The 13925-nt window shown below is 32.4% G+C and overlaps 1 protein-coding gene across 5 annotated transcripts in view; it reads right to left on the reverse strand.

The window, feature by feature from the left end:
• Positions 1–13925, reverse strand: part of PHYHIPL (phytanoyl-CoA 2-hydroxylase interacting protein like) — a 78537-nt gene that overhangs the window by 6189 nt on the left and 58423 nt on the right. For 4 of the 5 annotated variants that reach the window (XM_077765230.1, XM_077765233.1, XM_077765232.1 and 1 more), the window contains exons 2-4: positions 10387–10583; positions 7603–7777; positions 3856–3973 (exon numbers count right to left, since the gene is read on the reverse strand). In XM_077765230.1, coding sequence (XP_077621356.1) covers positions 3856–3973; positions 7603–7777; positions 10387–10583 — 490 coding nt within the window. Of the gene's footprint in view, positions 1–3855; positions 3974–7602; positions 7778–10386; positions 10584–12341; positions 12365–13925 lie in introns of those variants that run through there. The other variant, XM_077765234.1, reaches the window with a different exon arrangement.

The raw sequence follows: 13925 nt of genomic DNA on the forward strand, positions 1-13925 counted from the left end.
ATGGTTTCCAATGACAATGTTATTCAAATTGTTTACCCCCTATAGATGAGTTATCTTTTTTGTCTCTGATTACTTAGAAAATTTGTTTTGTCTTCAATTTTCGAAAATTTATAAAGTGTCTTTGAACGGATTTATTTGGGTTTATCCTATTTGAGATTTACTTACCTTTTTTAATCTTTAGGTTTCTGTCCTTTGCTCAATTTGGGAACATATCAGCTATTTTTTCTCTGAATACTTTCTTAGCTCCACCCTCTTTCTCCTTTCCTTTTGACTCTAATGACATCAGTATTAGATTTTAGATCTACTAATATCGATATTTGTCCTACATGTCTGTGAAGCTGTGCTCTTTTTTTTTTTTTTTTTCAATTAATTTTCTCTTATTCAGTTTGGGTAATTTCTATTGTTCTATCTTCAAGTTTATGGATTCTTTCCTTTGTGCCCTTCATTTTGTTATTTAGTTTATCCACCAAGATTTTTACTTACAGTTTTTTTTTCAGTTCTACAATATCCATTTAGTTCTTTATATCTTCTAGATCTTTGCTGTTTCTATTTTTATTTGTTTCAAGTATATTTGTCATTGCTTATTGAAAAACTTTTATGGTGGTTGTTTGAAAATTCTTGTCAGATAATGCTAAGATCTGTGTTATGGGATTGATATCTGTTGATCAGCTTTTCTCATTCAAGTTAAGATTTTCCTGATTCTTGGTGTCATGAGTGTATTTCAATTTTATCTTGGATTTTTGGGGTATTAGGTCTTATTATAACACTAGGTCTTATTTAAATCTAGGTATCTGAGCAGGCCTCTTTTGACTATGTATCAGCATGAGAAATGGATGAGTGTCATTTCATTGCTGTTAGGGGAGAAAAGTCTACGATTACCAGTCAGCCTCAATGACTGGGCAGACTAAGAGTATAGGCTTTCACTAGGCTTCTGCTAATACAGTCTACCTGGAAGAGGGAGAAGGTTTCTCAGTACTGCTCCCTACATGGACTTCACTGATATGCAGAGGCAAACCTTATTCCTGGGCTGCAGTGAAAAGTCCTGGTTTCTGGTAGCCTTCTGTGACACCACCCTTGGGAGGACAGTGATAGGTACAACATTGCCACTTGTGGGGAGTATAAGTCCCAGTTCCTGATTCAACTTTCTCTGACACCACTCCAGCAGGAGGTGGAAGAGGGGAGAGCTTCCTTACAGGTGGGAGAAGGTAGAAGTATCCCTACTTGATCTTGGCTGGTGAGGATGGAAAAACAGTTTTCCCCCACGGTGTTTAACTGAAGTAGGGCAATTAATGTCTAAAAGCTTTCTGTATTCAAGGCTATTCCTTTCCTGGTCATTTGGGTGAATAAAGCAGACTTTCTGAGTTTGTTTGTTTCTGTTTCTGTTTTGTTTTTTTGTTTTGTATCCATCAGCATTTTTGGGTTTCTGGTTTCTTTAGCACTCAGTCCAGAATATAAGAGCTAAAAAAAAAAAAAAAACTAGGGAACTCATCACTGTGTTGTCCACTGAGTCCCATGGTCTCTAAGTGGTTTATCTTCTCTCCCCTTTTCAGTCTTCTTCCACATTTTAGATTTTTATGTTTCTTTTATATATAAAGTCCAGAGCTTTTAGTCATACTTAGCATCTGGTCCTGGCTCAAAATTCTTACCCTTGTTACAGTTACATTCTCATTAACAAAAAGTAAATATCAATATTATATGTGTCCACCATGAATCTATAAATTCAACTGATGAAAAAATAACAACAGAAAATATATAGACAAGAATTTGGACTAGGAAATTATGTATTAGTGACAGACGTCAACTATGAGGATGTACAATCTAGCACCTAAAAGCACCAGGAATCCCAACATCTGTCTAGAAATGAGGCTACCTCATGAACCTGAAGGAGTAAGAGAGAAAGTGGTATTTTGACCTGGGGTAAAGGAAAACAGGATTTGCTTAGGAATTTATTTCTAGAGAAAGAGGTCAAAATGAGCTCAATTTATATGGATTGAGTCAGAATTTACCTAATGCTTTTTCATAATTTATAATGACTTGGAAAGTATTTCATCAGGTAAGTAAATTCAAGCACTGTGACTAACAAGATGATTATTTTAAATGGGCTTGTGATAAAGGAAGTGGGTCCTGATTAGAATTCATTACCTAAAAAGAAAATCAAGGTCCACTGAAGCTAATATCTACTATTTTTTAATAAAGCGTTTTAATAAAGCAATATTGAAGAACTGTACCCAATGTATTGAGAAATATATTTATTTATATATACTGCATCAGGATATAATTTACATGGATTTTACAACTGTCATGGAAACTCCAACAAATGTAAAATTCCCTGTTAGTAAATAAGTCTTTTGTACGAGTAGACTGGAATCAATTACACAACATATACAATGACTTTTTCCAAGTTGTCTTTATCGTTTGTTTTCAGTCTTGGAAGAATTTTTGCCAACAGGTGATGCAAATTTTAGAATCTAAGGACATGAAAACAGGCTACTTTCCACCCAAAGGGCAGAGAAAATCAAGGAAATACTGACCTCCAGTGGCCACCTACAATACACAGTGGCAATATTCTAAGAATTTAAACTGTACCAAAGATGTATTTATTATATTCATGTATTTCTTATTAGAGAAAATAGCAATAGTAGATCATTTTGTTTTCAGTTTTTATGCCTAAAGAAAATATTTCTTGTTCAATATATATGGTCATTCCTATTCACAACTGACAGAAACAATAATTTGTGTTATATCTGTACTCTCTAAATTAGGTGAATGGCATCCACCATGAATTACAGAGACTCAGGGTAAATAATTTACCAGCTAAAAGAATTAAGAACTAAACTCTGTGTTTATAAGATATTCAAGTATTAGGCAGGAATGTTTTTCAGCATCAAAATGTATTAAAACAACATGATATTGCAAAGTATTTCATTTGATGAAATCTGATGCCTAAATTCACTTCTCTCTGATTCCCTTTGCATTTTTCCACAGCTTGGAGCATATTTAAATCTAAAACCATGATTTTGATTTAAGAAAACTAGAGATGTATGAAACAAATAAATAACAACAAAACTTCCTAAATTTTTTCATATATAATCCCTTACAAAATTTAAAGTGAGACCAATGCTTTTAAAAAATGACACATTATAGAGACTACTATGTAAAAGTTTTAGAACCTATATAACATTTATCATTTTAAAATTCTTAGTCTTATTTTAAAACATACATCTATTTAGTGTCCTGAAATGTTCTTCTACAAATACAAAAGTATTAAAATTCCCTGTAGCATAGATTTCTTTTGAATTCCCAGAAACTGCTTTCTGGGGTAAATATAGGCTACCTTAGAAATACTCGTTGAACACCAGAATTCAAAAGTAAACAAAGCAGACTGTTTTCATGAATAATTAATTCATGATCATGGCTGAGAGATCTCTACTTAGAAGCCTGAAAAATCCCACCAGATTAACCATATTTCACGAATGTTACCTTTCACCCTTCATTTCCAATATCTTAAAGCGATTTACAAGAAGGGAATATTTAGGTCACTTTATATATTTTATATTTAGAGGGGTTTGTACATGAGTGGTCAACAGTCTAAGCCCTTGAGCTTAAAGATCTTCCACTTAAATTGACAAGAATTGGTATTACAAATGATTGCAGAAATGAATGTAAGTACAGTGGGGAAAAAATCCCACAATCTGAATTTTTCTACTCAGTTATTCTGGGAAGTAAAAGAGTATAAGTAACCATTTTGAAAGGAAACTAAAATTAGTATTTCACAGATCTAGACTCAAGGGAAACCTGAGCCTAGAATTAGAATGGCATTTAGTCAAGCAAATCACTGTATTTTTTTATTCTTACCGAATATAGTCAAAATATTCTTTGTGTTGGTTACGATAAAAAACAGAAAATTTAAGCATCCGTCCTGCAATCACTTCAGCCTTCTCCAACAGCTGTGTTAGATGAACTTTTGAATAGTCTGAAAATAACAACAAAAAATTCTCTTACTAAAAATATATTACCAAAGGTGTCAACTACATGTGTAATAAATTAGAGATTATTAAAAATCACCTTTAGGACATTTATCTTAGTTAATAGGAAATTGCACTGAAAAAATTCATTATATTTCTGTGGGACATTTTTCTTTCTATAAAAATGTGTTTTGTTTTGTTTTCAAGATACTCATGCATTTGTTTTACTCTTTGAAATTAAAAATCCTGAAACAAAAACATTAAGTAAGGAATGCAGACTATGCATAACCCAAGTGATGTCAACTGGCACCATACTAGATACTAGCTTCTCTTGATCAACTGAAAAGTCAAATATAAGAACTTTCTAGCCTGCAATCTGTAGCAAATAGAATTTAAAAGAGTAGCAATAATGATGTTCATTTAATTTACTCTAAATCCATCAGGTTAGCAAGGTAGATTAAATATGACCATTTTATTAATTGCAGAAATTGAGGCTTATCACAGTTTGAACTGCTAAATGTTCATATATCTAGTAATTTAGACCAGGTCTCTGGCTTTTAGTTGGTGGTTTTCAGATACACATGACTCTTGAAAATCTAAAGTTTCTCTCCAATTAATTTGATCTTTTCACCAACTTTTTGTTTTGAAAATTGGGGACTGTTATCAAACTCCTCTACTAAAATCTAAGCAAAAATTTTTGTCTATAAAAATTACAAGACTTTCCAAATAAAATCAACCTAGTTGACTGCTCCTGGCAGCAGTTTGTTTCCTGACTGCTTTACTGGCTCACAAACATTTATTTAGATTAGAACATATGATGTAGAAGGCACCATGCAAAATTAAATGATCAGGTTACAAGATCAAAAGGAATATTCTTCCTCTCAAAGAACTCAGTCTAAACTTACATATAAATATATAGACAACTGTGACTTATGGGTAAGCACAAGGTCTTATCTCTGACATAGACTAGATTAGAAATAGATTAGCTGGTGGCATTCTATTTTATTTTACTTCAATATTTTGCACTGCACATAGCACACAGTATATGTTCAATAAATGCTGAGTGGATTAGCTATCCAGATTAGAAGACAATTTATATAAAAAACTTCCTCAAAATTTAATAGTCAGGGTTATTGATAAAGCTTAGGTAAAAGTCTCTGAATTATTTTGATAAAACTGAAACAATAAACTTTAAACAGCTTAAGTTCCCTTTAGATTTTACTCAAAAAAATAAAAATGCAAAACAACTTGTAGAAAACTACTGTAGCACATTTAAAAGCTGGCATTTTATTATTCACCCATAACCTCCTTGGAAGACTTAAGAGATGTAGTTAAGTGAAAAAGCCAACAGGGAGACCCTCTAAATGAAAATACGAAGACAAAAGGTTTTCCTTCATATACACAGAAATAAAACATGTACTCAAAATGTTAAGTAGATTATAAAAGAGTGGATTATGATAGAGTCAATGTGTGTATGCATCTATGGACAGATAGGTATTTCTGAACTGGAAATGCCAAAGGTCTTCCTTAAGCTAAAGAGGAAATATTTTACACCTTTCCCTAATGTCAAATGGAGATTTTAGCAGGTAAATTATAGCTCTTTTTATTGGACAAATACTATAATTTTGCTTAATGCCGCCTAATGGAAAATAACAAGTATTAAAACAATGTCATAAAAGACTATGTCTTCTTACAGGTCTTGCTTAGATTAAACCTCACTAGTAAGAGACAATGAAAGTAAGTGGAAAGAAATGCAGCAAAAACAGTAAACATGAGGTAGACTCCAAAGAGAAATTTTAATTCAGGAATAAAACTGAGGGGATATATTAATTCTAATATAACACATTAAATATATATAAAAGTTATGTCAATGAGAATTCTTTACTATTAATGTTACTCACTATTAATACAATATAAAAATCAACTGTTTCATCACTGATAACTCAACTATGATTAATACCATATTTAATCTATTCCAAAATGTATTTTTTTAAGTTCTGAAGAGCCATTTTTATTAAGTTTTTTTTTTTAATTTTTATTTTGAGAGATAGTGCACATGCATGCATGCAAGCAAGGGAAGGGCAGTGGGAGACAGAGGGAGAGAATCTTAAGCAGACTCAATTTCATGGCTATAAGATCATGACCTGAGCTGAAATCAAGAGTTGGATGCTTAACCAACTGAACCAGCCAGGTGCCTATGAAAATATATTTTCTTCACATTTAGCTTCTCTGACATGAGTCCTACAATAGCTATGATATGAAAACACTGTTTCATAGTTTAAATGATAGTATTTTTCCTTAGTGATATATAAAACGGTGGATCTTATAATCAGTATCTTAGATAAGAAGAAATATGGTACCAGAAAGATACTATTTTCCTTGCTCTTAAAGACTGAAATCCTTAGCAATTAAGGATGTTATAATCCTTAGTAACTTCCTAATAAAAAAAATTGAAGATAAAATCAAAATAACAGAATTAAAACTCTATTCATTTAACATATCCATAGGAAACGTTTTACACTGAGTTTGAGATTAGGAAATAACACAAGATAGTGAGAATACGTACTGAGTATATATGTATGTATTGTAGCTAAGTATGTACTGAGTAAGGCTACGGGGGAAGATAATGGATGTGTGAGGCTACGAAGGGGAAAAATGGATGATTTATCTGTAGGTTGCCTCAGCTGTGGAAAATTTCTGACCAACCTACAATAGCTGAGGTAAATTTTTAAGATTTTTTCTTCAAGCTCCTTTATGCTGAAAAAACATTTAGCCTCTCTCTATAATTTTTCAGAGGAAACAATCACATGTACAAAGGGGAAACAAAGCCCCATTCTAAGAAACAAGGAGAGAATGACAGATGTATTCAGGTAGAGATGTCTTTATATCACTTCAGCACCTATTTAAGTGTGCACTAAATATTTGTTTCTTAAAGAATGAATTAACAGGTAAATGAATGTGATAAATAGTAACATTTCCATCTAATGAAATATTAAAGTATAGTTCAAGATCAAAGGGGATGGGCTCTCCACATCAGATATCTAAAGGCCAAATGGGTACAAGGTACTTTCTAATGAAGCAAACACACACACACACACACACACACACACACACACACACACGGGACACTAGTTTAGATACAGATTTTCAGCATTCAAGTGAAAAATCGAATAACACTTCTGCTAGGTACAGTCATTAAGATCTGTAATTCCCCTAAGATCATCCATTCCCCTAAGTTGGAGAAAGATGTTCCTGGCTTCTTTGTTTCAATATCGGTGAAAATTTAAAAAAAACCAAACAAACAAAAAACCTCTCTCTCCTTCTCAAAATGAAGCTTAAAATGTGCTGAGTATATTTTCAAACTATACCAATTTTATTTGCAAAGCTCTTATTTTGAAAACTCAAACTATGCATCAAAGAATTGTTTTAATGCCATCTGAGCTCACTTCAACCAATACATTATAGTTTGTTCTGTTACACAGTGCTATTGCACTGCAATGCAAAAATAATCAATGCAATTTATATCACCTTATAATGAAAAATATTTTAATATGTAATTAGTTTTTTAGGAACTACTAAATATTTTTCTGTATATTTATTAAATATTAAATATTTTTCTGTATTTTTCTGTTCTTACCTGCTGTGCAGAATTCTATAATTTCACTCCATTCAGACACAACATAATCACCATCAACTTGTTTTGAGGCAGTCTGTACTGCTACTGTATACTCAGTTCTTGGGCTCAAAAACCAGTGTCCACGGACAGTCATTGGCAAAGGAACAGCTTTTGCCACCAATTTTGTTGGAACATCCTAAGACAAAAAGACAGAAAAACAGGAAAGGGGAATGAAGGCAGGTAGGAAAGAAGGGAAGGAGGGAGGAAGGAGGGAAAAATGGAGGAAAGCAGGAATGGAAGAAATAAGTTAATTTAGCAGTATAACTTGAATCAACTATAAACAGTTTGGAGGAACTTTTTCAGTTCCTGGCTAATGAAAGAATTTTAATTTTTAAAGATATTTAATAATTATTATATTCAAATATCATATTCTCCAGATGTAAAAAATAAGGCCAACTTGATCAAGAGACATGCCCAAGGTCATACCGCTAGTTAATGACATAAATGTACTTAGGTTCCTGTTTTCTCGAGTCTTGTTCTTCTCTGTATGCTCCTTATATCTGCACCTTAAAATGCAATACTCCAATACTAAAAGATAAAACAAAACAAAACTTCTAAAACCTCGAACATGACAAATAAAATTCAATGGTTTTTGTATTTTGAAATACATTTGTTTAATTTATACTACCAGTCAATTTTACCAGAGTAGCCTAGCCCATATAAATAAAAATAAAATACTAAATATTTTATTTGTGAACGGAGAGCACATTTTAAAAACAACTATTTTAAGACAAATGAATCGGTTTTATACACAAAAGAGGTAATATCTGCCTCAGTTGTATTGGAGTTGTATTCAGCATGGAGCTTATGTGTCACAGAAGTGTTTAGGTATTTCCAAACAGCGATTAATAAGGTAATTAAACTTGCTAGTTGAATATTCACTAAATTTCCAAATATATGGTTTTCTAAGTGTGGAATAAAGAAAAGTGGGTCAAATCTTGACCTAATCGTCATTTAACATTAAATATTTCAGCTACTTCAAGGAAATATTTCAAAAGTACTTCAAGAAGGGAAATGTTAGCAAAGAGGATATCTATAACTGGAAAGCATAATCAAAATTGGAACATGTTTAGAATAATGACTTATCAATCTTGTTCTCTCACACTTATCTGTACATAGAATTCTCATCTATCATCAATGTATATAACTGTGCATTTGGTAAAGGGCATAATTTCCAGGCTAGATAAGACAGCTCTTTCAAAAGATTTGTGAAGTGAAAATTTAGTATCAATATAAAAATTTAGTATCAATTTTATCAGTGAAAATACTGAAACATAAGGAAGAACACTTAAACCAGATATTTTTCTCTAATATATTATCTCTGATGTATATGTAGAGAGACATGTATCAGAAAAGATATGTGATAAGTAGACTACTATAAGAATAAATTCCAGAAAAGTGTTACATGTCTAAGACATTTAATGGTTAATTTTCATTTTCAAACCATAAAATAGACTAACTAAAGCAATTTTCAGTCCTAATATATTTTACAAATACCTGAAGTTTATAAGCTACGTTACATTCCTCTTTTGAAAGTTATTATAGGGATCAAGAAGATGTAGTTTATCTATACAATGGAATACTACATGGCAATGAGAAAGAATGAAATCTGGTCATGTGTAGCAACATGGATGGAACTTGAGGGTGTTACGCTGAGCGAAATAAATCAGGCAGAGAAGGATAGATACCATATGTTTGCACGTATAGGAGGATTAGGAGAAACTTAATGGAGGGCCATGGGGGAGAAGAAGGGGAAAAATAGTTGGGGAGAGGGAGGGAGGCAAACTATGAGAAACTCGAATTCTGAGAACAAACTGAGGGTTGATGTGGGGTGGATGGGAGGGAAAAATGGATGATGGGCATGGAGGAGAGCACTTGTGGGGATGAGCACTGGGTATTATATGGAAACCAACTTGACAATAAACTATTAAAAATTTTTTTAAAAAGTTATTATGGGGAAAAATGTGTGCTTTGATGAAAACTATGCATTGCTTATAGCACACTCTTCTGGCTACCCTCTTCTGATTCTGTGGAAGCTATTTTATAACAACGTAATTTGTAGATAATCTTGTCTAAATACATGCAAATTGATTCTGTCCAACCCTCTTTTCTGGCTCTTGCTCCTTCCTGACCCCAAACCAGTTTTGCCTCTACTTATACATTTATTTCAATATCCTGATCTACAACTGTGCATATTCTTTGGGTTATCCTTTGAAACACCCTATCAGTTACTTCATTAATATGTTAAATCTTTAACATATGTTCATTTTCATGTCTATATGAGAGTCATGATTTTACCTTTTCTGGGAAAAACTATATTTAAAAAGTATACTTGACATTTCATTTTCCTAAAAAAATTTCTTAGAAGGACAGGGTTGGTTTTTTAAATTTTTTTTATGTTTATTTATTTTGGATAGAGAGAGAGAGAGAGAGAGACAACATGAGCTGGGGAGGGGCAGAGAGAGGGAGATACAGAATCTGAAGCAGGCTCAGGCTGATAGCTCAGAAGCCTGATGTGGGGCTCGAACTTAACGAACATGAGATCATGACCTGAGCCAAAGTCAGATGCTTAACCTACTAAGACACCCAGGTGCCCAAAGGACAGGGTTTTAAAATGACATGTAATTTTTATTATTCCAATGTCAAACATGTCATATAATTAATAGAACATTATTCCTTTTAAAATATCCTCATACTTCTAAAGTTTTTAAGATGCAAATGAATATGTATGTATTAATATTTTACCTTGTGTTTAAATTTATTGGAGTTCTTGTTCTCTTTCTTATTGAGGTCAATGAAATAGTGTGTAATACGGTCCTTCGACTTTGAATCCATTTCCCATGAAATCTTGAATGAATCACAGGTAATGTTGCTTATTTTGATGTTATGTGGTACAGGAAGTTCTTCCATTTCTGCTATGCCACTGTCTTGTGATTTGTTCCCTGCAAGAAAACAAGACACAGGTAGTTTCCAACTAATGTATTTTTCCAGACAAGGCCATCTAGTTGTATATATAGTTCTGAATTCAAGATATCTAATTTACTAAATATGAGATTTCCTCTTTTTCATGAAATAATTTAAGTGCTAATGATAGCTGATGCCATTTACAAAGTCATTTTACCAATGAAAAAACTCAGAACTCAATTAGCAGAACTGAATGTAAAACCTCTACATTTTCAATTTACTTTTCCAATTTCTGTTTTCACAGAATGCAAACAAAAACACTGATAATCCATCTGTCTAATCTATGAAATATTAGGCTTACACTGTAGGTTCCGTTTGAAAAGCCCTGAGAGATCACTTTACCTACATGACCAATTAATTCTGCTCTAAAGTAATGTCAGGTATTTTAAACTAGATGATGCCAAAAATGTTGCAAAGAACCCAGTCAAATAAAAAAAAAACATTCTTTAAAACAAAATATGAAGTATCAGTGATAGCCTATAAAAACTGCTCTTCCTTTTTCCTTTTGTTTTGGACATTTATGTATAGAAACAGGATGTGATGTGATGGTTATACTACATATACAGATAATACTGAAGACCATTCTCTTATAAGTTATTATGTCAAAGATATTCTAGGAATCATTTTACCAGTTATGTCTTGATAAATTTAATTTTGAGTATTAGTAAATAAGGCTAAAAGAGAAAAACAACAACTGCCATGTTGATTGATATCATTAAAATTTTGAAGAACCTGATCTGACATCTACTTACTTTAAAGACTATTTCCTGCATTTCCAGTAAGAGAAAATGACAAAGTAAAAGAAAACCTTTGGCTAACAGTATAGAGTAGAATATGATGGACTATAGGTCAAAAAGAGAAAAATTATGGATTTGCCAAGTTTGTTTCATATTGAAAAACATACTGGATCAATTTTTACTTCACTTCTCCTTCCTATGTTCCCATCCCCCTAGCCAACATAAAATTCAATGCCCCAGAGGAGAAAAGATAAATATATCTGTTATTCATATGATAAAAGGTGGTAAATCATAAATCATCTACGCAACTTGTTCTTTAACAAAAAGTGTATCTTGATCAACAAAAATTAAAAACAACAAAAATGAATGTGGAAAAAAATGAATGTGGAAGGCAATACCTTCCTCTTGCAGATTAGATTATATTCTCCTGCCCTTCATATTCCCATCTCAATTGTGTGTGGATATACAACTGTTGACACTTCCAAGTTTTATTAAATCTTTAACTCATGTTGTCTCAGCAAGCTGTGTTGTGATCAGAACCTGATGGCAACTGAAAACTAATGTCAAAATAACTTAAGTTCTTGGGGCACGTGGGTGACTCAGCTGGTTGAGCATCCAAATCTTGATTTCAATTTAGGTCATGATCCCAGGATTGTGGGATTAAGCCTTATGTTGGGCTCCATACTGAGCATGGAGTCAGCTTAAGATTCTCTCTTTTCTTTTCTCTGTCCCTCTCCCCTGCTTGCATGTTCTCTCTCTTATAAAAAAGATAATAATAACTTAAGTTCCTTATTGTCATTTCTTGAACAATACTTTTTAAAATCCTTCTTTCTGGGGAGCCTGACTGGCTCATTTTGTTAAGCATCCAACTCTCGAGTTTGGCTCAGAATATGATCTTACAGATATATAAACCCTTCTTTCCTCTATGTACCTTCCCCTCACATCCCAGTTTTCCCAGATACCCTCTCTATAAAAGTCCCACAGAAATTACTTTCTCACCCTTTTCTTTCCTTCTTATCTGGCTTAACAGAATCCCCAAATTGCTTGGGACTTAAATGAAGCCTTTTAGAAGTGAAGGGAAAGAAAGAATCCTTTAAGAGACTTGGGAAAAGGAAGGCAAATAAATACTCAAACAGTAAATTTCACTCTATTTAGAAAAGCTCAAAGTTTTTACCTATTTTTCTGATTGCAAGTTATCTTATATCTACTTCAATCTATGAATATAAAAACCAGTCTATGAATATAAAAAACAGCATTATGAATTTCTATGTATCAGTAAAATACTATCAATATATTCTATATATTATCCAATCGGAGATCCTTTTAATTTCCTATTTTTCCCCTTTTCCTTATCAAGAGTTAAAAAAGCTGTTCTAAACAAACATTACTCATTACAATTCTTATTCCTTAATTTTAGGGCCATGTTCCAAAACAGAAATCATGAAACATAATCTATTTATCTCATTTTATAACATTATGTATATGCATTCATCTGTGTGAATATACAATACACACATACAATGATATGGTACTTTTTCTTTTAATAGCCTTATGCAGAGATTTAAATTACTTAGCTACCAAAGTCCTTAGCTAAACACTTTAGAACCTGAGATGTTTTCTTTGTATTTATCTTTTTGAAAGATGTAGCAGAGAAAAAACTTACTTAGTAATCAAGATTACCTTATGAAGTGTATGCCCCAATTTGATTAATCCAAAAAAGTAGCTTTATCTTGAATAAAGTTTAAAAGTATACCTGGCTTAACCTAGATGTAATCTTGCAACAGTTGCAATAGAGCATCTTTCTCTGTATTGAGCACCTCTATATTTCTAGCATATTTGTTGTATCATTGCCTCTTTACCCCACAAGTAAATGACTCAGTTTGAATAAAGTAAGAAAAACATTTTTTTAAAGTAATAAAGTAGTAGGGAGCCTGGGTGGCTCAGTCTGTTCAGCATCCAACTTCAGCTCAAGTCATGATCTTATGGTCCATGAGTTTGAGTTCCATGTCAGGCTCTGTGCTGACAGCTCCAAGCCTGGAGCCTGTTTCAGATTCTGTCTCTCTCTCTGCCCCTCCCCCACTTGTGCTTTGTCTCCAACTCAAAAATAAATAAACATTAAAAAACTTTTTTAAAAAAGTAATAAAGTAGTTATAATAATAAGCCCTGGGCTATCCCTTAAAAATAGCAACCATGAGCCAATTTTCTCATATCTTTCTTCTTTCCTAAAATTTAGTGATTAAAAAAATCTTTTGTCTTAGTACATATAGGTGGATTTATTTTATAATTAAAATTATATGTGTAATATTTAAATTAATATGTTTTTATAACTTTCATTAGTCAGAGATATAGTCTGACTACATAGCTACATACTTTTCCACTTCATAAGAACAACTTTAAAATGCTGCAATACTTTTAAAGTCATTAAAGAAAAACTAAGACAGTAATAAATAGTAACCACAACAAAACATGAAACTGTTCTATGCTTTACTCAATATAGGAATATAGGAAAAAACACAAAGGAGAAAATAAAAATCACTTGTAATCTCTATACTATTAACATATTGTGCTTAATGTTTTGAAGCC

The sequence above is a fragment of the Crocuta crocuta genome, unplaced genomic scaffold (assembly GCF_008692635.1).
Source record: "Crocuta crocuta isolate KB4526 unplaced genomic scaffold, BGI_CrCroc_1.0 scaffold244, whole genome shotgun sequence".
In the NCBI taxonomy this organism is placed as follows: Eukaryota; Metazoa; Chordata; class Mammalia; order Carnivora; family Hyaenidae; genus Crocuta; species Crocuta crocuta.